This window comes from Aythya marila, assembly GCF_965140915.1.
Source record: "Aythya marila genome assembly, chromosome: 24".
NCBI lineage: Eukaryota > Metazoa > Chordata > Aves > Anseriformes > Anatidae > Aythya > Aythya marila.
This window is the reverse complement of record NC_139065.1, coordinates 1,101,026-1,125,419: the sequence shown is the minus strand read 5'-3', so window position 1 is coordinate 1,125,419 and position 24,394 is coordinate 1,101,026. Positions and strand designations below refer to the sequence as shown.

General features: G+C 54.3%; 1 protein-coding gene across 1 annotated transcript in view; it reads left to right on the top strand.

Moving 5' to 3' along the window:
* The window catches only part of PLXNA2 (plexin A2), a 147,996-nt gene that overhangs the window by 17,569 nt on the left and 106,033 nt on the right, over window positions 1-24,394 (top strand). Inside the window, exons 2-3 of the mRNA XM_082778346.1 lie at window positions 1,538-2,792; window positions 3,449-3,631. Of these exons, the coding sequence (XP_082634472.1) occupies window positions 1,605-2,792; window positions 3,449-3,631 (1,371 nt within the window). The 5' untranslated portion in view covers window positions 1,538-1,604. The remainder of the gene's footprint in view (window positions 1-1,537; window positions 2,793-3,448; window positions 3,632-24,394) is intronic.

Genomic DNA, 24,394 nt, shown 5'->3' with positions numbered 1-24,394 from the left:
CCCGGAAGGGTGGACGAGGAGCTCTGCTGGAAACATGCCTCTCGCAGCCGAGACTGGCGCTCGTTTCCTAAGGAAATTCCAGGCTCGTGAGTCCTGCCCCGGCTGTCGGGCAGGCAGGAAGGGGCAGGGGCCAGCGGGCTCCGGCACCCTCCCAGCACCCGTGGCTGCGTGCTGGTGGTGGGGAAAGGTCCAAGGTGCTGGTTGGCTCTGGGTTGGGGCTGGGCATCAGCTGCTGAAGGAGGGCAGGGCTCTGCTGACCCCGTCCTGCTTCTACAAGGGTGATGCTGGGGTAACGCTTGGCTGTGTGCCCTTCCCTGAGTGTCTGGAGCAGACAGAAGGGGATGAGATGTTTCCAACATGATGGAGAGCTTGCTTTAAGTGCCCGTGTAGCTCTCCCTGTGGCAGCAAGAGCTCTAAAGCATCCTTTGGTCATTACCTCTTCTGATTCACCCCACGGTCTCCTTGCCTCTGCCTGAGACCACGTCTGGTACTGCTGAGTTGTTCTCTGTGATAATTTTGGGTGGTGGCGGTGGAAGGGGATTTAAGGACCATATAAAATGTTTTCCCCAATTTGACACTTTCCATTAAATAATAATAATAATGTCTTCCATTCTGTGGCCTCTTTGCCACAGAGGTTGTGGGCAGAGTTACCCAGCTCAAGTCTTATTCCTTCACCTTGTCCTCACATTCTCACCCAAATGGCCACGTCATGCAGAGGAAACCCTTCTGATGGTTATCCATGGAGCTGTTCGGAAGGGCACAGGGACAGTTTGCTTGGCATGCATCTCCGGGACAGTGTCCAGGCTGCTTTGCACAGGTTTTCATGATCTCCTGGAAGTTTTATTAGAGCAGGGAACTTGTCCGAGCTTCCCAAACCGGCCGTTTCTCCCCTGCGCACGGTGCTGCTGGCTGCATTTGCATCTCACCTACCCACTGTGTGCCTCCACCCCAAATCAGCTGCTTTTTGGCAGCACAGTGCCTTGTAAGGGCTGAGAAATGCTGCTGCCTGAAAAGCACCTGCACAGGTACTGCTGAGGGGAGTGGTGGAGGAGTTCCTGACGGCTTTGATGTGTGCGTGCTCTCTGCGCTTGCCTGCATGAGACTTCTTTCACAGGTTTTCAAATTAAGTCATCGAGGATTTAAAGGTAGAAAACACCTCTTATTTCCTCCGCTGCTTCCCACAACATACCCTGCAGGAGACATCCTTTTAGCCAAGATTGCAGATTGATGGTTGGGTGTGTGAACTGCGGGCTTTGTCTTGGGCTGACGCTGCTGATCCCCTCCCGGGGCTGAGCAGAGCACGTCAGGAGCAGCCGAACCACGCCACAAATTAACACGCAGAGCCTGAACCAAGTGGCAAAACATCGGGCCTGAACTGTTTACCAATAAGTAAGGAGACCTGCTTAATTCTTGTTGGGCTTAGAGATGTCCTCACTTTATCTCAAGGCCTGTGTAATTAGAAAGCCTTCTTTGAATTTTATCTGCAGGCACGCTGGGTCTAATCCCCTGCTCTGTCTGCTTTGCTTCTCTCCCCTAGAACCATGTGAGGGACGTTGCTGGGGCACAGGACACGCGCGGGGAGCACGAGCTTTGCCTTTCCCAGGATGGATCAGAGGAAGATCTGGCCTCGGGTACCGGACTCCGATGGCTGGTCGGTGGCTTTGCTCTGTCTCTTCCTGGCGTCGCTGTCCCGAAACGCGTCCGGCAGCGCCTTGTTCAGCACTTTCCACTCGGAGAACCGGGACTGGACTTTCAACCACCTGACCGTGCACCAAGGGACCGGAGCCGTCTACGTGGGAGCCATCAACAGGGTTTACAAGCTGTCGGGTAACCTGACCATTTTGGTGGCGCACAAAACCGGCCCCGAGGAGGACAACAAATCCTGCTACCCGCCCCTCATCGTGCAGCCATGCAGCGAGATCCTGACGCTCACCAACAACGTCAACAAGCTGCTGATCATCGACTACTCCGAGAACCGGCTGCTGGCCTGCGGCAGCCTCTACCAGGGGGTCTGCAAGCTGCTGCGCCTGGACGACCTCTTCATCCTGGTGGAGCCCTCGCACAAGAAGGAGCACTACCTCTCCAGCGTCAACAAGACGGGCACCATGTACGGCGTGATCGTGCGCTCAGAGGGCGAGGACGGGAAGCTCTTCATCGGCACGGCGGTGGACGGGAAGCAGGATTATTTCCCCACCCTCTCCAGCCGAAAGCTTCCCCGGGACCCGGAGTCGTCAGCGATGTTGGATTATGAGCTCCACAGTGACTTTGTCTCATCCCTCATTAAAATCCCCTCAGACACCTTGGCCCTCGTGTCGCACTTTGACATCTTCTACATCTACGGCTTCGCCAGTGGCAATTTTGTGTATTTTTTGACTGTCCAGCCGGAGACCCCAGAGGGCGTCTCCATCAACTCTGCCAGCGACCTCTTCTACACGTCTCGCATCGTCCGCCTCTGCAAGGACGACCCCAAATTCCACTCCTACGTCTCCCTGCCCTTCGGCTGCGTCAAGGGGGACACGGAGTACCGCCTGCTGCAGGCAGCCTACCTTTCGAAGCCGGGAGACGTGCTGGCCAGGGCCCTCAACATCACGGCCCAGGAGGACGTCCTCTTTGCCATTTTCTCCAAGGGACAGAAGCAGTACCATCAACCACCAGACGACTCCGCGCTCTGCGTCTTCCCCATCCGCACCATCAACGCCCAGATCAAGGACCGCCTGCAGTCCTGCTACCAGGGCGAGGGCAACCTGGAGCTCAACTGGCTGCTGGGGAAGGACGTCCAGTGCACCAAAGCGGTAAGGATGCCCTTGAGTTGACTCTTGTAGCCTTTGGTATCAATACAGGGCCCTGTGGTATACAGGTTGCAGGATAGGGTTAATATTTCCGTGCCTCATTTTCCCCAAACGTAGATGGATGCAGCAATCCTTTTCCTTTTTAATCCCTATTGTTATCAGGCAGTCGGTGATGACAGCGAAGGGAAGGGATAGCACTGAGGCAGACAAATAAAGGTGTGCTGCTCGTCGGAAGGGTTTGCTGTTCCCTGCCTCGGGCCCTGGGAGCTGGAGGAAGGCTCTCACCCTTCCCGCAGCAGGAGGGTGGTATCAGCAAACCGCCAAGGTAAATCCAAATGACAGTTGCATCTTTTGTGGTTTCCTGCAGCTGATTTCTTTAATCTTGATCACATTCAGATTGTTCTAGGGCTGACTTGGGAATCCCTGGGGCCTTCTTTTGCCAAGCATATTAAGTTTGGCTGCTGGGAGGAGATAAACGTGCAGGTTAAATGAAATGAAAGAAGGAAAGGAAAATGCTGGCTCGCGCAGGGGAGAGCGGGGGAAATGCCCCACGGCCCCTCTCCCCCCACCACCCACTCCCCTCTCCGGGATCCTGACTGCCCAGGGCTGCTCCGTGCCCTGAGTTTTGCTCACAGCTGCCCCAAATCTTCTCTTTCCAGCCTGTTCCGATCGACGACAATTTCTGTGGGCTCGACATCAACCAGCCCCTGGGCGGCTCGGTGCCGGTGGACGGGGTGACGCTCTTCACCTCCAGCCGGGACCGGATGACTTCTGTGGCTTCGTATGTCTACAACGGCTACAGCGTGGTGTTTGTGGGGACTAAAAACGGCAAGCTGAAGAAGGTAAGGTTATTTCTGTGGCTTCGGAGAGCCAGGATCCATTTTTCTTTGTTCTTGGGAATCTCTGATACCTGTGGCTGCTGCTGTGTCTTGCCAGTATTTCCCAGAGTGAAACTGGGAGCTAGGAGGGAGCAAAAATAAGAGGGCTTGGGGTCAGGGCATGAAATAGTGAGGATGTTCCAGAGCATCCCTGCCGTCAGGGGATGCTCGCACCAGCACCTTCCTTCAGCAGCCGGTCAACGTGGGTCTCAGCACCAGGCTGGCTCTTTCACCCACTGCCTGTCTGTATATTACAGCATTAGCCTGTTTGTTTGTTGGGTTTTGCGTTGTTTTCAGTATTTGATCATTCGGAGACCTGTGGCGTGTGTTGGTGGGGCTGTTGCAGAAATCAACAGGGCAATAATGGGCTGGGCAGAGGGAAGTGAGGAGCTGGCTCCGGTTGTGGAGAGTGGCTGAGAGCGAACCTCAGTGAACTGTGCTCAGAGGTCTTGGATATTTCCCAGTTTGTGTAGAAAACCGAGCATGAGAGCTTTTGGGGTTTGCTTTGGCGATGGCAATAGCGCTGACGCTGGCAGATTTTTGGGCCACGGAATGGGTTAACTTGGCTGCACTTGGAAACCAAGCCGCAGGGCAAAGTCCTCCTGCTCTGTGCCTCCCTCTTCCCCCAGACAGCTGGATGACTGATCCAGCCTGGAAGATAAAATTCCTCACCCTTTGCATCACAAAAGCTGGGGCTAGTTGCCCAGGGCTAAGAAAATCTCCACGCTGTTTTCTTCTCCCAGCAGCAGGAGCTGGGGGACCGCTGGGTGGGTTTTAAGGTTCTGGAGTTGAATTGGGATTTTTCCCCTTCTATTTCCCCCCAAAACTGCTCTTCAGTAAGTGGGCTACAAAGGCAGGTCTGGTCAGTCACCCATCTGTTGAGTGTGGTCCTCGGGAGTCCTGTATTGCAACCGAGTGTGGAAATGGCCTTGGGGACATGGAATTGGGACCAGCTGCTGGAGGGGACCTCCCTTGCTGTGCTTCTCCATCACGGCTGCAGCTGGAAGCCAGCTCCTCGGTATGGGCAGGCACTGGGTCCGGCCCCAGCAAAGCCAGCCTCAGAGATGTTGCTCTGGAAAGCTGAGATCCTTCAAATTACACTAACATATAAAAAACAGCACTTGGTGAACCTGCTGAATGCAGACCCTGCTCCCCCATGCCACGGAAAGAGTTAACAAATGTAATCAACAGCAGGCTGTTAATTTTTTGTGTCCTTAAGCAGCGGGGAATTTCTTCCTCATCTATCCAGGAAGATACAAGGACAGGCAGATCCTACACTTGAACGTCTGCATCATTTTAATTACATCAGCTCATTAATATTCATTCGGCACTTTACAAGTGCTGAGCAGTAGTAAATTAGGTGCCTCCCTGGTGCACGGGGCGATGCTGAACGGGGAGGAGCAGGGGCTGGAGTGCACGGAGCGCGGGGTTCTCCTGGCCGAGGGGCTGGGAGCAGCACCCTCAGCATATTGCAGGTGCATATGCTGCCGAGCCGTGCAGGCTGCCGTGCTGCTTGCTGTTGAGTGTTTTGGGGGGAGCCGGGGAGGTGCCGCATTTAGAGGCAGTTAGAGCAAACAGCTTGTGCCTGCACACGAGGTATTTACTGTAGCGTTGCATTAATTATGTCGGATTACAGAAGAAGCCTTCTCTCCAGCAGGGTTTAATTCCTTGTGCTGGTCTTCGTTGTAGAGCCACTTAAACACCTACCTTTCTGGTGCAAAGTTAATCTATTTACGCCCATCCACTTCACTGCTTTGGGCAGGAAGGGGCTGTGGGAGGAGGGCTGTGGGGATGGTCCAGGCTCTACCTGCTGCTGGAGCCGGCGGCGAGCAGGTGCTGAGAAAATTGGTTCATGTCTCCAGCGAGTCTGTTCCAGACGTTTGCTACAGTCAGCCTTCGGTGGCATCTGCCAAGCACCTTCCTGACAGGCAGCAGCGTGCTGTGCTGCTGCTCAGCCCCGTGCCTCCTGGTACCCGTAGCGCTGCCCTGTCCCGTGCTGCGTGGGGCTGGGGATGCTCTCTGTCTTCTGGTCCTGTCCACGCTTTCAGTAAATCTATTCCTTTTTGGCACGTGGGGTTATCTTTTATGTGGCATAAGAGGCCGTATGAAGCATGGGGAGCAGCTTTGTTTGGAGCTGGGGGGCTCCTGGGGCATTTTTTCCCCTGGTGGTCCCCAGATCCGTGCATGCTCCACCACCAGGCACGTCCGTGAGGGCGCGGGATGCTCAGGGCTGTAAACGTTTCTGTCTCTCCTTCTCCATGTGCGAAATGAGGACAGTAAAAATGTGCATACTTCTGTAAGTGCCAGAGATTTGCAGATAAACACCTCTCCTCCGTCTCACCACCCTGCACAGCTACCTCCACAACGATGTCTGAGAGCTGCGTCATGCCTGTTCCCTCTCCCGCAGTTGTTGATTTACTTTGGAAGCGAGCTGGTGGCTCAGGCTGGGATTTCAAAGAAGAGACTTTTGTGTAGCTGCAGGAAAGAAGTCAGGGAGCCAGCTCTGAAATCTCTTACATTTGTCTGTGCTTCCCCCTTGAGAGTTCATTGCCGAAAACTCGGCGTTATCTCACTGCTGTCCTTCCCGTTAGGCACTCACCTGCCCGCCTCGTGCGCGTCCCCCTGGGGAGCAGCTGCTGCTTCAGCCTCTGCCCCAAGGAGCTGGATGCTGAAGGTCCCCAGGCCTCTGATTTTCCCAGCCCTACCCTTTCTCTGTTTCCTGGGGTGTGTTTGAAGTGCCTTTCTCCATCCCCAGCAGGGGCTGGGACCTGTTTTGTGCCTCTCTCAGCCACCTCACACAACCGGTGCAATAGCACGCACACCTCTCTGCCCTGTCCTTGCTGAAGAGAAAAGAAAGAGTCAATAGATCCATCCGTCATTCAAATCCTGTGCCGGCAGAGGAATTTGCTCACATAGCACTGCCTCATCCAGCCTGCCACCCTGCCATGGGGCTTGCCTTGGGCAGGGGGTGCTCGGTGCCTGTGGCCGCCCAAGGGGCTGCAGGATCGCTCCTGGGGCTGCACCCTGTGCACGAGAACCCCATGGCATGGGAGATGAGCGGGCAGCCTGTCTCCCCGGCAGGCTGGTTTTGAGAATTACCAGCCCTCAGCAGTTTTCTCTAAGTGGGTGAAGAGCAAATGTGCTGATGAGGCTGTGACCTTCTGGATAAAGCACGGTACGCGGGGTCCTGCTCTCCCCGCAGCTCGGTGCTCCGGCTCTCCTGCACAGGGCTCGGCTTTGTGGCTGGGGGAGCAAAGTGGGTAATGGGATCATATTAGAGATGTAACTGCTCAGAATTGTGGCTTCCTGCAATAAAGCAATTTTCATCGAGCAAAATTAGAAGAGACATTAATGCAACAGTTAACAGCAACTAACTGCTGGGGGGAGATGTGTCGGCTTGCTTGCTCTGTTTATGGGCTTTATACAATTCCATCAATATTGATGTGTGATGCCTTTGATTTTGACACTAATCATTGCTATGAATTAAATTTGCAGCCATATAATTAGGACTGCTATTAATAGGGCCTCAAGCTAAGCACTGCTGCGTTAGTTGTCTTTTTCCTGATGGAAAACGGCATCCACGGAACTCAGCTAATGTGGTTTGCCTGGTAGATGCTGAGGCTGATGTGAAAATTATACTTGCTATATTTAGAGGGGCTCATCTGAAAAGGCAGATGAATGGGAAGGGTCAGACTCCGAGGTTTCCTGAGAGCTACACTGGAGTCACTTGTAAACTTCCTAGGAGTTTGCTGCTTTTCTCCTCGGGCACAAAGGCTTAGTGGGAGAGAGCAGGACTGCAGGAAGAAAAGAGTAAGCCTCGGCTGTCAGGCCTGAAGGCTGCTATTGCAAGCTTTATTCCTGTTTTAGCTGCCTTGTGCAAATCTTTCCGTTTATTTCTCTTACCCAATGCTGTTTCAAGTCTCTGTCCCTGTGCGTGCCCGGTTTCATCTCAGCAGGCTGAGCACAGTGGCTGGTTGGCAGCATGGCTCACCACTAAAATCAATCTTGTATTTCATCCCAAGAGGTGTGTTTCTTATTAGATCTAATAAATCAGTGAAGTGCCCTTCATTCAGCTTGTCAATGGAGGATATTGTTTGTGATCAAGAATAAATAAATGTCTCTTCTATGTCTGACGGTGCACAGTCCAAGTATTATTTTGCCATCATGCTGTTTGTGCCTGCTCTGGACAAATCTCAGTTCCTGCAGTGGCTCGGAGCCTCGCTGTGCCTTGGGAGGTCTGGGACACGCTTCCAGCAGTGCCTGACTTGCAGCTATCCGGGGCAGGCTCAAAGGCTGCTCTCTGCATCCAGAGATTGCTTCTACAGAGCCAAGTGCTCCGCGTTGGCTGTCTTCAGTGTCCTTGGCGTTACAGACAAGAACTCAGGGGTGGGGGTTGGTTATTCCAGGTGCCAGGAGGTGAAGGGGATGGTGTTTGCATCTCAATTCCTGCCTGCTCCTCCTGGGCTAATGGGGTCAGTCCCTGTCCTACACAGAAGCCGCACGCTGTCCCACTTGCTCTCCTACATGGCTTGAATCAATTCTGGCGTGCAAGGTCACCCGAGAGAGGAGCTGGTTGGGATCTGTCGGGTGGAAAAGTACTGCAGAAAAATATGCAGTGCTGTGCCCAGCTTTCACGTTTGGAAATGGGATCGTGCCCACCCATTGAGTGCCCGATGACAGCGCCTTGTGCTGCCTGTCCTTGCTTTCAGCGAACCCCCGCCGTGGTAGGGGACGGTGATAACTGATGGGCTGACACGGGCAGGGGAAAGGCGAACTTCTGAGTGTATTGTTATGTCCTGGTATGCGATGGTTTTATTCAGCCTGGATGATTCAATTTGTTCCATTAGTGGGAATAAAATAGATGTTTCACCATGAAATATATGTCCGGACCTGTCCTTATCTGACTTCATTCTACGGATAGTTATCTCATCCTGTTAATTTATCCTTAATTATCTCCTCCACGCACATTCTTGGAGCACTTTAGGAACAAAGGCAGTTGCATCAGTGTGTAGAGAAGCCAAGAGGACATCGGGCTGTTATTGAAGAGATGAAAGTCGTCTGCTCACAGCCTGCTTCCGAGGAGTTTCTCAGCACTGGCTGTCGGCTGCGGCTCCTCACGAGGACACGGCCCTCTGTGTCCCAGCAGAGGTGGTAGGCAGCAGGTGATTCTTGATTAAGCTTTATAATTGAAAGGTCTGAGAAACCAGGCTCTGTTTCTTGCCCTAGGATGTGAACTAAGGGGCGTCTGGCATTATCTGCTTGTGATGTGCTATGTGCGGTGGGAGGAGGTACCCCAGCCTCAGACAGGAATCCCCCTCTGGGTGAAAGGGGGGCTCTCAGGGCATGGCCCTGGCAAACAGGCACCTGATCAGCACCTCCAAAATGCCCAGGATTTTTAGTAGCCAGAAGCTGGAGCTTTACTTTATAACTGGAAGCTGTGCAAGGAAATATAAGAGGTCCCTTCAGACTGCGGTTTGGATGGAATGGTTCAGGAATATCCCTACGGCCCCTTAAAGACATGAAATTGTTCCTCTCTTCTCCCAGCACTGCCTCCCTCCTTCTGTTATCTGTTGCCTGGCAGAGTAAAATTTGAGGGGAAAGAAAAAGAGAATTGGAGATGTGTTTTATAGCTGCTGGAGGGCTAAGGGGCAGGACATGCTATGTGAAACCGAACCAGGTGGGCTGGGAGGCTGCTTTCATCCTTTTTCTGGCTCAGGCGATGACGGCTCTGGTTCTTACTCAGGTTCAGGCACCTTGAAAAATCAGCTTGAAATCTGGAGTGCAGCAATTATGTTTTATTCGTCTCGAAACAAAGTGGAGCTAGTAGAGGCTGAAAGCAGCTCGCCTCTGAGGGCTCGCCAGTTCTGCCACAGCCTCAAAGGCCTGGAGCTGCAAATGCTGGGAGGGTTTTCTCATGAAGAGCTCCTGGTGTAGGTTCTGCATCTCTGGGGTTCGGTCCTGGCCCTTCCTAAAGATGCTCTTATTAATTGTCCTGAGCAGCACAAGTGCAGGATGAGCTCTCGTAGCCATACCCACGAGGTTGGTTCTCCCACTTGTGCATGCATTTTGTTTTTTTTTCTGACATGTTTAGAAGATGTTTAATCCTCACACCTTTCATAAGAAGGGCTGTCATCTCCTTCATGAGGATGAAGTAAGGCAGAAGTTGTTCTTCCTCCAGTTCGTGCTGGAGGCAGAGCTACATTTTTCTGTATTTCAATAATGCATTTCTTGTCGGAGTCATCTTCGTGAAAAACATCAGGAAATACCAAACTACTTTGTGAATTCATGGCACTTTTTCTGACTGTTGGTTGCTTTCCTCTGGGTGTGAATCTGAAGAACTTGCTGTGTTCTGGATGTTTTCTTGGCAGGGTTGGACTTGTGCCTTTCCATTTGTGAGTCAAGAAGTTCGTGCTTTCCTTGGGGGATGTGTTTTTCTGCAGGCTTTTACAATCCTCACTGGGGTCAGAACAACATGAGTCTTGGTCCATTTGTAAGTTCTTCAATCCCCGCGTGGCAAGAAATGCTGTGAGAAGACCGGGCTGCGTTGCCTCTGTAAAGGCCTCCTTGGGGCAAAAGGAACGAATGTGGAAAACACAAACACAGCAGGAGGGGGGGCTGCAGGCACAGCCCCTGCTCTGCTGCACAAGGGCTGGGCTTTGGGGACGATCTCGGAGCAAAATGCCACGTGGAGGTGGCACCAGCATGGGCTGTGAGCGTGCCTGCAGGTTGGCTTCCCCTCCTTCCCCTGACACACGCCTTTCCTGACACGTTTTCCAGTTGCACGCTGAAGTTTACTGCCCATTGTTGTTCCTGCTGCTTTCTGCTGCAGGCCAGAGCACTGCCAGCGTTAGTGAGGCTGTGAAATATCGCCAGGCTTGCGAAGGCAGATCCATCACCTGCCTGCCTACTATTTACGGGTGTGCCAGGCAGGTGTGGGCTGGATGTGGCCGGGCTCTGCATTAGCATGAGTCCATCACACCCGGCATGATGCATGGTCTCCCCACCTCCTCCTCCTGTTATTGCTGCCTTTTCATCGCTGCGGGGAAAGGCAGATGCCTGCATTGCTCAGGTCTTCAGGGAGCTCTTTGCAGGCAGCCCAGCCCGAGCAATAAAAAGGGAGATGGAACCACCCCGTGCTGCAGGAGGCTCCCAGAGCGCAGCAGAGAGGGCACAAAGGGTGGCAAAATGCACGTCTAAATGTGAGTGCTGCTCGAGGGCCAGAAGATTATGATGTGATGTCTCCTTCTTCATCAGGTGCGTCTCCAAGAAGCCTCCAATGATGCTAATTATGCTTCCTAATTATGCAGAAAGGGAGCCACATCTCGTGGCTGGGGAAGAGGAGCGTGGCACCGTGAGGTGCGGGTGTTTGTGCTGTTCTTCTCACTTCAGCCACTAGTTCCAGTGATCTGATCTGACGTTGAATACATTACTCGAGCTTGCAGCTTTCTGCTCTACATTTGCACATTGTGATTTACACCCCCGTGCAGCAGCAGCCGTTTGTCACATGCCCAAGTCCCACCTGGGTCTCGGCGAGCCCAAAGGACACCAAAAGGGACCTGAGGTCCGGACGTGTGAAGGTCTGGACTGGGACCGAGGAGGCATGGCACTGAGCAGGGATTTCAGATTCCCTGACACACGCATGCAAACAGGAGGCTGCAGACAGCAGCAGTGGCCCGGGCAGGCCTGGAGTAATTAGCAAGTGGCTTCAGCAGAATTAGTGCCCTGCACGCGCCTTCGCCAGGGCCACCACCACCTTCTGCTGCTCCTTCCAGCTGGGTACACGCGTGTGCATCAGGTAGATGTGTGTAGATGAAAGTGATGTGCGTTTAAAATGCATGTACATATCATACAGCCCCGTCATTATACAGGGCGGGATTTTTATTTTTTTATTTATTTTGTGGTAAGCTGCTAAATTATTTATTGTGTGCTGGGCTTTAATCTCATAAACCTGCCTGCAGGCCTTACGCAAAGCAGCCTGAGCATCCTATAAAGCAGGGAGTCAGGCAGCACTCGGTGCTGCAGTGACTGTAGGAGGTAATTGTTCACCTTAGCTCAGCCTCCTCCTCCCCCTCCTCAGCTCATTAAAAGCAGGAGGCCTCTTAAGTTGGTCATTGCCACCGACTTCAGGAGCGATTTGCATTTGCTGCTTGGAGAGGATGCCAATCCCGAGATCCGCAGCGGTGGGAAGAACAAGAGCCGGTCCCTTGAGCTGCTCAAAGTAAAGAAGAAAGGGTGAGGAAGAGACACTCGGGTAAAACAAGGTCTTTCAAATAAACACCGCGGTGCCTCCAGCTGGGAGCGCTTACCTTCCCGAGCGGCTGGGAGTGCTCGCAGCCTGCTCCCTCCCCGCTCTGAGTTAACATTTGGCTGACTAATGTGGTGTTTGCTTTTGCTAGTCATCCTGCAGCCCGTGGCTTATTAGTGGGAAAGCAGAGCATCCTTTCGCCCGCTTTCAGCTCGCGAGCTTCTTTGATGCTTTCTGCCTGACGCTCTTGGAGCTTCGCACTCCGAGAGGCTTTGTGTCGCACACGCAAGTGGGTAGGTGGGGGAGAGAAGGGGTTATCCTGGTCTTGTAGGCTTAAATTAGTAAATGGCAGTCGGAATAAAGAGAGTCCCCTGCTCCCACCTTCTCCTTTCATCTACTAGCAGGCCAGTTGCACCTCTTGAGGACATTTGGGCTAATTCATTCTGCAGAGCTTGGAAGCAAAGGGAGCGGGGCTGAGCCACGGGTGTCCCAGGCTGCTGGGCTGCAAATCCCTCCTGTCCTGGGGGGTTCATCCTCTCCCGACCTCCTACAGCACCATCCGAGTCGGTTTTTGAGCCTGGCACATGCAGCAGGTGCTCGTAGTTTACAGTTCCTTCATATTTCATTGTCATTTTGCTTCTGAACAAGGAGTTTTGCTTCCTGTGCTGCCCAGGAGGTTGGATGTCGCAGCGATGAGTGTTCTGGCACAAGGTTGTTCTCCTCAGGATGCTGGGGAGCTTTTTTCCTCGTGCTTTAAGAACAGGCAAAAGCCTCTGGGGTAGTCTGTAAATGCATGTGATGGGACGAGCCAAATGTCTTTTTGTTCTGCATTTCTCCAGTTTTCTTTTTGTGCTTTCTTTGTGCAGAGCCTTTCACGCTGGGAATTTTGCCTTGTTCTTGAGAAATAAATAATTAGAACAATCTGGAAGGTATGGGTTGAGGGACAGGTAGAGTTGGAGAGAGTGAGGAGTTGGCAAGCCTGGGGCAGGCTGCTCTGCCTGTGGTTTTCCCAGGGGGAGAGGGATAACATCGCGCTCTGACTTCCCAGGGAGTTTGTTTGAAAATTGCTTTGTAATCCTCAGCGGAAAGAAAAGATAAATACTGGGCTTCATTCAGGATAAATAGTTTTGTGTGCTGTTTTGCAGTACCAAATGCATCCCACTGAACGGGGATTTGCCCTTGATATTCCAGGGCTGCCAGCTCCAATGCCCGGCTCCTTTTCTCGCTCTGGGGAGCTGTTCGGGAACAGGGCTGGGGAATTGCTGCCCATAAACTCCGAGGACTTAACTTTGGACTTCCTTTCAGCAGTTCAAACTGGATTTATCTGTCCCTGCAAGAGGGAGGCACTGACCTTTAGAAAAACTGTGGGGCTTAAATGATTGCGGCACTATCAGGGAGGGAGGCGTCCACGTCGCTAACAACGGCAAAGGGTTCGATATCGGTAGCTGAGAGGCAGCGATCAAACTCTGTGTGTGCCGATAGATTAACGAGGACTGGGAGTGCTCCTGCCAGAGGGAGCACAAGCAGGAGAGGTTTGCAAAGCTGGAAGTGGGTTGTCCTGCCTGCCTCACTCATTTGGGATGGGGTTTGCAATTTGGGTTTCCTGGGCATGAGGAAATGCTCGGGTATCTGCAGGGAAAGTTGCCAGGAGGGTCCCTCCTGCTGCCTGAGTCTCAGCATCCTTCACAAGCAGTGACCGTATGGGACCTGGGGTCTGTTTGTTGCCCGTGGGATGCGAAGTTAGCCAAAATCAAACCTAAAGCAAGGGGGGGACCCCACTGCAGCTGCTGGGGTTTGCCTGGTGCCAGCAGCACAGCTCAGAGCCTGGCTGGCCGTGCAGAAGGAACATCTGCAGAAGCCGTGCAGATAGCCGGGGCACAGCACAAAATGCCAGCGATGGGGCATGAGACTAGCGGCTCGATATTTGCTTGGGAAAACAAACAAGCCTAATGCTTCTCAAGTGCGCTGCATGGCGGCCGTGATTGCTGAGAAACCTGTGATCAGAGGCACCGAGCAGCCCGGGTCCAGCAGGATCAATGTGCTGTTCCTCGAGGAGCATTAAAGAGCAGCCAATGCCTCCTGGAAAACGTTGATAAAGCTCTCCTTTTAGAATCATTTCTGCTTCTCCAGCACAAATGTACTACTTCTTGTTTGTGTGTGTTGCTTTCTTCATTCCCTCTCTTATTATTAGGAGCATTTACATGAAAACGGCGTCTTTTGCTCTCGCAGCATATTCCCCGTTTGCAGCTGCGCTTTCCCAGCCCCTACAATCCCCACCTTCCCTCGAAATGGGGCTGCCCCCCTCCTGGATGTGTGTTGGTGCTTGCTCAGGGCCCTGCATACAGCCGCAGTTCATGGCAAAACGGGATTGCTGCTGGGGTCCCCATGCCCCAGAAAGGGGCCTCATTTTTAGGGTTCGTCCCTTGCTCTTAGGGCATCCCGGGAGTCGGTAAGGATGCTCGGGGTGCTGGTTTTGTGCCGTGTATAGGAGATGTTGGTGCTCCTCACGGGGTGTCCCAAGGTGACTGGTTTGGCTGGGGAGCTTTATGCAGCAGGAGAAGCGGTTTTGGAAAGAGCAAATGGAGATCTCCAGCAGGTTGTACGCATGATAATGTAGATTAAAGGAGGGAAAAAATAAAAAAAAAAAAAGCTAGTGTTTAGGGCATGTGTGCTCGGCTTGCTCCAAGTGCTGGCTCCAGATGCTGGGAATGTAACTCCACGTGTGCTGAGCACAGCTTTCAATCCCTCCTGCTCTTTCTGCTGTAGCTTTGTTTGGGGAGTTTGGCTCTTAGGCTGACTTTAACGCTCCAGCACAATAGGCTGAAGCACTGCAAGTGATACCTGCAGCCTCCTGGCCAGAATCTGGTGCTGTAGCTGGTGGCAGGGCTTTGCCCAGCGCCCCTGAGCCCCCTGCCCGTGAGAGGGGTCTGGCCCTGGCTGCCCCCACGCTGCCAGCGGCTCTGCTGCTGCTCATGGGAAGCAAACGGGTGTGGAGAGGTGAAATTCCTCCCCTCTGCTTCTCTCACCTCTGACCCCGCTGCATTTCTTCCTTCTGACCCCTGAATTTCAGATGCGGCCTCTCGTACCCCGGGGGAGGAGGGCAGGCAAAGGGCAGATGATTTCGGCTGCATTTTGGGGGTGGGGAGGTGAAGCCAAGAGCCAAGTGAAGGCTGGAGCTGAGCTGGGGGTGGGCGAAAACATCACGGGCTGGTGTGGAGAGATGGCCCCGATGGCACCTGGTGGGGCAAACAGCATGATGCTCGCGGTGTTTGGCTTTTAAAGGGCAGGTCGGGGGCAGCTCCTGCCCTCGTCTTCTCAGGCAGCAGACGGGGTATGGCTCAGCCTCGATGGGCTATGGGGTTTCTGCATCCCAAGCAGGCAGAGCTCCCGAGGGGCTGGCACAGCCCTGCAGCCTTGCTGGGCCCTGGCACGCATCTCGGAGCCGTCCCCCGTGGCAGCAGAGACCACAGGCTGCTCGCTTCAACCGTGCTGAAAGGCTTAATGCAAGCCAGAGATGGAGGAAGAGGCAGCGAAGATGCTCGCTGGTCCCTCTTTGCCCTGTAGGAAAGCTTTGCAGCTTTCAATTTCTCGTTGCTATTCCCTCTGGTGCACCCCTGGGTTCGTGCTGTGGCTCAGGCAGAGGTGGGGTTGTCGGATTCAGAAACAGAAGTGGGGTTTTGCTGGTGTGCCGGAGGAGTTTTTTGGGGTTTTCCTGCAGTAAAATGGCAGAGGAGCCAGCCCTGGCTGAAGGAGGCCAGCATGTGGGGCCCTGCGGCACAGCCGGGACTTCACGGCCCTCCTGGGACCCTCACCCCCGGCCAGGAGCCCCCTTGGCCCCCAGCCCTGCCCGTGCTATAGGAAAAGCTGCTGCTTCCAGCCCCTGGCACGCTGCCTGGGTGGGCGAGGGGGTGGAAACAGCCACGCCGTGACCCCCCCTGGGACAGTCCCCATCGATAAGGTGCTGCATCGTGTCGGGGCCGAGCCCAGGCCCCCGCAATGTGCTCGATCTCCTCCCTGCCAGGTAGGTTTAATGTGCTCCTGCCCTATTCATCACCCCGGCCGGGCGGCTGGCAGCCAGGAGCGCAGGTGCAGTGCCGTGGCCCCGCCGCCTGCACAAAGGCGCCGGCTGAATAAGGATGCAGTAAATGTCTCCCTCTCCCAGATTTATTCCTTCATTAGGTATTTAAATACATTCTGCTCTATAGGATGCTTCTGCCAGGCTGCTGCTTTTTTTTTTTTTTCTTTTTTCCATCGGTGGAATAAAGGTGGTGGCTGCACAAAGCCTCTCCTTCTGCCACAGCACCGAGCGAGGCTGGGAGGGTCCTGCCCCAAACAGAGGTGGCTGGAAGGGGCTGTGGGTTCGTGCCTCAGCCTCCACGGGCACGGATCTGTGCAATAATTTAGCCAGAAAGCAGCCAGGAGACCTCCCGGGACCAGTGGGAGCCCCAAACCCTGCAGGTTTTGCCACAGCACTGGTGGGACCGGGGCTGGGCAGCTCTGCCTCTTCCTCTCACACCGGTACCCGAGCTGGGGCATCCACGTGCTCGACGTTTTCGGCACTCGGAGCAAAGTAAACGCTCTAAAACCATGCAGTCATTGAACCAAACAGCTCGGGGAAGAGCGGGGAAACTAAAATTAGCAGAAGCGCCCCAGGCAGAGGGCCACCTGGGGCTTTGTTGAGTTTCGCTCTAAACTTTCATCTCTTTTATTTATAATTTGTGGCTGACTGATTTTTTTTTTTCCCCCTTTCCTCCTCTGAAAGCGAGGAGCTTTGCTGGGTTGGGATGCAGCTGGGTACCAGCCCCGCAGCTCTGGGGCTGCGTTGCCTCCCGCTGCCCTTCCTGCCCCATTTCTGCCCAGTTCCCCCCAAACAGGGATGGCTTTTACCCATTTGCTGAAGTCCTGATCCGTGGGCTCACCAGGCTGGTGAGTTAATTAGCTTGTGAATTGCTAGCTCAGTGGTGGAATATTTAATTGGGCCTGTATTTTACAAACCTGGGTTTCATTCGGGATGCTGAGGGAGTTGCATTGCGGCAGCTCTCGGGCAGGTAGGAGTCTGAACACCAAAAATTAAAGGGAAGCCGTGGGTACCGAGGCTCTGATGTGTGAAGGGCTTCAAATAGAGATGCACCTCTTGAGCTGTGTCCAGATACCACTGTCAGCTTTTATCTGCTGATGGAGGGACATCATGTCACATACGGCTGGTTTTTTACATCTGATTTTTCCTGCCACGTGTACCCTTCCTAGTCTTGCTGTGCTCAGTTTGGGTTTTGTGCAGTCTTTCTACCCAGAAAATTTGCTGTGCCCTTGTCCTGGAGGTGGCTTGGTTGTAGGGCAGCAGAAAACTTGACTCTCTGGCTCGTTTTGTGCCTGGCTCCGCTCGGATCCCAGACCTGTGCCAGCTCTGCTGCTGCTAGAAGCAATGTGCCTGCGGTTGTCCTGAAAATAAACAAAATCTCATTCAGCGCTGCTCGGCAAGGCAATTTTGGGGTGATTTCCAGTGGAACGAAAGCTGGGAAGGACTTAAATCAATGACCCATGGGTACGAGGCTTAAGAGGGCCTCACCAGACCAGAGCAAAGCCTCCCCTCTGCTTCATTATATAGTTTATTTTCCTAATGAGTGTTACTTCCACTGAGCTGACCCAGCCCTCTCTCCTTTGGTGTGAGGTGCCCTGACCCCTGTCTCACTGAATCACTGCTCTCGCTCCGCTGCCTTCCCCAGGGCTTTCTCCTGGCCCCGGCTTTCAGCGCCTGCGGCTGCAGGGAAATTGGGAAGCAGGAGCTAGATGGACCCTGGCCTTGGTGTGTCCCAGCTGCTGCAGGAAGGCCGAAAATCACCTCTGGGGCTGTGGCAGGAGGGGTGCAGCACTGGTGTCGATGTGGATCACGATTATTTTGTCCCCTGGGAATGGCTCGGTAAATGAAATGTTCCCCTTAAACCAGGGTGTGCTCCAAAAGCCGAGAAAATGCAGCACCTTCCACCCAGCCATTGTTCTTTCCTACCCTGTCTCTGGCTAAATTAAGACTTTCTTAGAAATGCGCAGGTTAAAAGTTTAAAAGCTTAAGGTTTCATTCATAATTCACGTATCAATGAGGCTTTGATTCCTCTCGGGGAAAAAGCCGCCTCTATCTGCAGTGCATTTTGATAGGGTTGCCCCGTGCCAGAGCCCAGGACCTCTTCGCCTTTCCTTTCTGAGCTCCTTTTTCCAGAGGCGCTGCGGCGGAGGCTGGCTCCCAGGGGCTGCTGCTGGGGAAAGCAAAATCTCCTCATTTTGGGTCATCGGTTTGAATCTGACCCAGGTCAGCACTTGCCAAAAGTCATTAATGGCTGATGGCTGCTCAGTGCCCTGTGAAAAGCGAGTCGCTGGGTCCCGGTCCCGTTCCCAACACGGGCAGGCATCCAGAGCCCCAAACCCTGCTGTCGTCACCGTCCCTGGCCTTGTGCAGGTGAGGGAAGGCCCAGCTGGGTGCTGCCACCAAACGCTGCCCGTTAACCTCAGCTTTCCTCACCCGAGGGTGGTGGCACCGCGCTGCTCCTCACCTGCGCACGGGGAAGGCCAGGATTTATCCTTATCTGCACCTTCCTGAGATCCCAAAGCCCCGTGAATTGGGACCAAAACTGCCCTTCCCATCACAAACCTTCCGTGTCCCCCAACAGGTGCCGCCTGCCCCCGAGCCCCAGCCTGTTGCTTCCCCTGCTTCAGGCGAGGAGGAGGAGGAGGGAGCCAAGACCTTCCTCCCCCCCAGGCCCTCCGTGGCGTCCTGCCCTCCCTCCCCTCTCCCAGATGGTCACTGCGGCTCCTTGTCAGGCATCCAAAATACTTCCAGTTGGGCTCTTCCCCCTCTTTTCCAGCAGCCTCCCTGCCCGGCTCAGCGCCTTTCAGCCTTAATCTCCTCTTTGTGCCCGAGGCACCTCCGCAGCGCCTTTGGGGCAGCCTCTGCCCCTTCCCCTTTGGGGAGTGGATCCCCCAGCCCCCTGCCTGACACCCAGGGCTGTGAGAGGGATTAAAAGAGAAGTGGAGGAGCCTGGCAGTTTGGCTTGAACCTCGTCCCTTTTGAGGATCTTTTGCCTTTATTATCCCGCAGATAAATCAGCTCTCAGCGGTCCCTCTGTGCGTTGAATGGCCGTGGCAGGCAGCAGCCTGCGCGCTAATCCCTCCACAGGTGTGCTGCTGGGGGCTGGCGCTCTCCTCCCGCAGCTTCCCGGCCATTCTCCTTCAAAATTAAATCCATCTGAGATACCAAACCCAGGGAGGAGAGCTTTTTCTTTTTTTTTTTTCCGCCTTTTTTTCCCTCCTCTTTCCCACCACTCTCCCAGCCCCTACACAAGCATCCTTTGGCAGGGGCTGGGAGCAGCAGCAGCAGTCTCTTGGTGCTGCCCAAGCCCTCTCGTGTGTCCCTTTGTTAACTTCTCCAGATAAGATCTGTGTCAGGCAGCTCTGTTGGAGGATGAAATCAGAGCTGCCTGTGGTTTGGGAGAGCACCAGGGTGGGCTTGGCAGCGCTGTGCATCGGCCCTGGGGCTGGGTGGGCTTGGGCTGGGCTGCCAGGAGCCCTCGTGGAGCATCATGTGCAGGGACCATGTGGAGGATCATGTGGAGGATCATGTGCATATCCTTCCCCCATCCCAGCAGGGCCACTTTGGCCTCATTTTTCTGCTCCCCGCGGGCAGCACTTCCAGAGAGCCAGGGCACTTCGCTCCCTGGCCCTCTGCCTGCACGAAGGATGGGTGCCCCCTTTCCCAGAGCCCTGCTAACATTCAGAGCTGCCCGCATGATGCATTAACAGATCCCAGCCTGGTGCATCGTTAACAATGAAGGTACCAGGGGCAATGAAAGAAAAATCAATTTTTATTTCCCCAAAAAGGGAGGCAATCCCACCCCAGGCAGACGGGAAGAGGCACAGGTCCTGCAGCGTGCCTTGCTGCTGGAGGGCGTTGGGCTGTTCCGTATCCAGGAGGCACGGAGAGCCATTGCCCAAGTCCTGGCGTGGAAAACACCGCTGCTGCCCTGTGCTGGTGCCTTTCCCGTGTGCTTCCTCCCCTGCAGCCTCCTCCTCCTCCTCCTCTGTCATGGCACAGCATGGCGCAGGCTCCAGCGGCTGCGGTCCCAGCTGGAGCGGTGCAGATTAGAGCCGAGCCCGTCTGGGCTGGCAGATGCCGTGTTAGCTGATCTCCTGCTTTCAGTGCTCTGCTCGCAACCTCCGCAGCCATTCCTTCAGATTTTTTCCAGGGGTCAGGTTGATAATGAAGGGATTAATTTAATTCTGTCCCCCCCCGCCTGCCTTTACCCCAAGCTCCTCGTGCAGCTGGTCCGTGCCTGTTCATCTGTTGGTGTTTTTATTGGCACCGCTGGGTCCTTGGCCGGTGCTGAGCTCGAGGCTCTGCCCAGCATCTCTGTGTTTGCAAACCCAAGTCATAATTGAAAACATTCGGACTGTGCTAGGGCAGGGCAAAATCATTCTCCCTGGGCACCGCCTGCCCGCCCCGTGATGCTCAGAGCCGTGGGGGCAGAGAGCAGTGGGTTTGAGGACGTCTTGGGGAGAGAGGTTGGCTGGTGAGCACACCGCACCTTGGCATCACTGGCTGCAGTTTTCGTGCCTCTGAGGATCTGTCGTTGGAGGGGGGCCGTGTGTTTTTGTTGTTTTTTAATTCTACCCCAAACCTGTTTCAGATTAAACCGAGCGCTGCGGTACGTCAGGGTGTCAGTCACTCCAGGCCTAATGGCTAAAAATAATCTCACCTGCTCTCCTCTCCCCTGCTTCAGCTGGGTAATAATTGTTTCAAGTCATGTCAGCCTTTGTTTAAAGTTATTTTCCTGTTTTCTGGAGGCTCGTGGAGAAAGCAAAAGCCGTGCTGTTCCCTGGAGGGGTGGAGGGGAGGCATTGAAGCAGGGCGAGAAGGCGAGGGAGGGGATGGGATGCTCCCAGCCTTGGGGTGCTGAATCCCAGGGCAGAGGGGACACCTGCAGCTGATGCCACCTCGGCTCTGCCTCTTGACAGAGCTGGAGAGGAGCTGGGAGCAGAGCTGGGAGATGCTGGGGGTCCTCGTGTGCTCGGGGTGGGAAGGGACGGGCGATGCTGAGGGTCCCTCTCCCCTCCTGCAAAGCGCCTCAAGGACAAAGGGTCCCCAAAAGAGCCTCCCCCCCCCCAGGGCTGGCACACTCCTGCTGCCCCGGATAAAAGCCTTTGAGAAGGGCTCTCAGCCGTGAAGGGGCCTGGCTGCTCGCGGTGTGTGCTTTATTCCTTTGGAGGCATCAAGGTCTGCTTCCCATCAGGCCAGGAAAATAAGCCCTTCCGCTGATTCGATGCATTTTGATTAAATATTAGCCTGCCTGTGGCTCCCTTCGCTCGGTTTCCTGCAGGCAGAGCTGGATGCCGTGGCCCAGAAGGGTGCTGGTGCCGTTTGCACATTGCTGCCGGCATCCTCAGAGCTGCGTTTTCCCCGTGGGTGCTGTGGGAGCCCAGAGCCACGATTGTGCCCCTGGTTTCCCCCTGCTGGGGCTGGCAGCGCTGTGGGGTCAGCGCCGAGGGTTTGTGCTCAAATCGGCTTCAGCCCTGCTCTGCTCTGGGGTCTGGGGGCAGCTGCAAATGCCTCTGGGGCACGAGATTGGGATTTCTGTCTGAAGGAGGAATCCGGGGGTTTGAATGCACAGGCTTTGAAGAAGCAGCTTTCCAAATATAAGAGCGTGCTGGTCTAATGAGGGGAAATAGCTCGGAGCCCTGAAGCCTGCAGTTCCTTTTTTTGGTTGTTGCTCTCTCGGATCAGCCTTCTCTCCATCACCTTCACCTCCGTGTGGGGCTGCATATGCTCACAGCTCTCCAGGCACACGCGTCTCCCATGCGCCCAGGCAGATAAATATTGCATGCTTGCTCCCGTACGTGACAGTTACCCCAGGCTGTCATGTTCTTACCTGGCTCTGCTGTTCCTGCTGGTTTTGTCCATGAAAAAGAGATTGACAGTGCTGGGAATTGGCCGCCCGTCCCAGGAGGAGCTGGTCTGCAGGTTTTTCTGGCAGCCCATGCGTCTGGACTCATCAATCCACAAATGTGGTAACAGCTTAGCAGGGAATTGTGGTTTGGATTACAGCAAAATCCCAGGACGAGTGAAGCTGTTTGATCTGAGGTGCCCCGTCAGCCTGAATGTGTGATTTCGAAAAAGAAAAAAAAAAAGGATTTTACAGAATTTTTGTGTGCCCTCTGGGAACTTTCTCCCAGTTCAGGTCCTGTTTGTACTGGCCAAGTAAAATCATCTGTGGTTGCTCCCTCTTATTTTCTTTGCCACCCTGTATTTACCTTCTGCATTGCTTGTTTTTCCTGGCAGCGTTGCTCGGTGCTGTAGACTTAGTGCTGCTCGCTAGGGGCAAGGTTTGAAATCGCCCAGTTTCTGAATAAGATGCTCAGGGGTAGGCGAGGCTCACGTCCCACCCAGCAGCCCTGAGGGCTGGAGTGAGAACCCGCAGATTAGGGGCATTCGGGTGCATCTGTGACTACAGGGAACTTCAACTCCACCTTAAATCAAGGGTTGGGAAGCATTGGAGCTATAATGCTCCTGCGAAATTGCCAACTGGACTGTTAAATAGCTGTGGTTTGTGTTACGAGGAGGAGATATTTTTAATGCATGGTCTTGCTGTGCTGAATTCCAGCTGGTGTTCTGGAGAAAGGCAGCCTGTGCCTTTCCTTTCTGTACCTCCACCTCCAGGAGTCATCCATTGAGCTGTGGACTCAAGCATACGCAGATAAACGGGATGTGGAAGAGGGAAGGTGGCCTGATGTGCCTGGGTGGGTACTGGTGGGAGCCAGGGAAGCGTCCTCCAGTGCGATACAGCCCAGGGAGCCTTCTGCTGCGCGTTGCCATTCCTCTTGCATCTCCCTCTGAGATTCCACAGCCAGCCCTTGCAGGACACAAAGCACCAGAGCCCTTCTGCTGAGCGGGGCCGTTCTCCTGTGCTGGCACAGATACTGCAAGGAGGAGTTGCCACAGCACTGGTGGCACCGTTTGAAGCTGAAGCCCCGCAGGGCAGCCTTTGACAGGTCCCCAGCAGCTTTAAACGTGGGACCTGCAGGAAGCTGCTGGTTTGGATGGTCTAAACAAATCATTTCCCTTGCCCAGCTGCTTCTGAAGCTTTCGGCGTGTCCCTGATCTAATGTGGAGCCAGAGCAACAACAAACGTGAGCTAACAAGCAGCGAGCAGACAGCCCACCTCCCACCTCCCTGGGCTGCGCTGCCTCTTCTAGTCTGCATTATTCAAGACCATCGGGGGATGTGATTTGCATTCTTTATGGCCAAGCAAAGGCACCGTGGGATCTCTCATCCCCTTTGGGGGGAGATTACATGAGATTGCAGAGAGACTGGCAGGGAAATTGCTTGAAATTGCAGCTATCATAGCATGCATGCATGCGTGTGCACGTATACGCGCACGTGTGGTTCCCCGTGCTGGAGGGTAGGAGAGATGGCTCGGAGCAGGGCGAGAGCGAGAAACGGGGGTGGGTTTCTGCAGGAAAGATGTGCCCAAGAGAAGGGCGTGTGTGATTTGGGGACGCTCGGGAAGCCTCGGTGCTCCATCGGAGAGGAGTTAATTTGAGCAGGAGGTGGCGAAATGAAATGCCAGGCAGCATCTTTTCTGGGGAAAGCAATTGGAGAGGAAGGTGGAGCGTGGACAGATGGGATTTGACTGTCCAAATCTTTGAGGAAAGTAAGTCTGGAAGCACGCAGGATTCTGCTGTGAGACACTTTACTTCACATCCTAATTAACACAAGCAAATACAGAAACACTGAGCACAGCACTGAGCGCAGGATACACGTGTTGATATTTAATTATATACCAAAAGCCAGGTCTGTTACAGCCGCTCCTGGGAGTGGGAGCACAGGCGACACAAAGTGTGCCAGAGTTAATTTAAAAATACTTTGATTAATTTATAAAGGAGGTGTGGGATCCTTCCCATCAGCAGTGTCAGGCTGGGTGCCGGTCCCTGCGCCCACGGGGAGCCCGTGCCCCCTGCCCACAGCAGGGTCCTGGGGGTGGATGTGGTGTTTGGGGCTGGTGCCTGAGCTGGTCCACGTGAATCTGGCGTTATGGTAGTGGGTTTATGGAGAAGCTGGGTGATGATGAGTGTGTTCTGGCTCTGTGCTGGGGTGGGCAGCAGCTGGGAAGTGGGCTGGGCTGAAACGCAGGGGCTGAGCCCTAAAGGATTGCTCTGTGCTGCAGGGACCCCTCGGCACCCCTTCGTGGTGGCACCACGCAGCTGGCACGGGGCAGGCCCTGGATATCCTGCGAGGGTGCCCGATGTGCCTGGCTGATTCCAGCCGAGCGTATGCTGAGCCCCTCAAACAGCCTCCCAGCAGCATCACCAACAGGATAAAGAGACCATAACGCTGCCACTATCTAGGCTGGGAGAAGCCAGAGGAGCTCAGTGATGAGCTGAAACTGCATCTGGGTGATCAGCTGGGAGCTGCACCGCTCTCTGGCTCCGTTCGGTTTGCC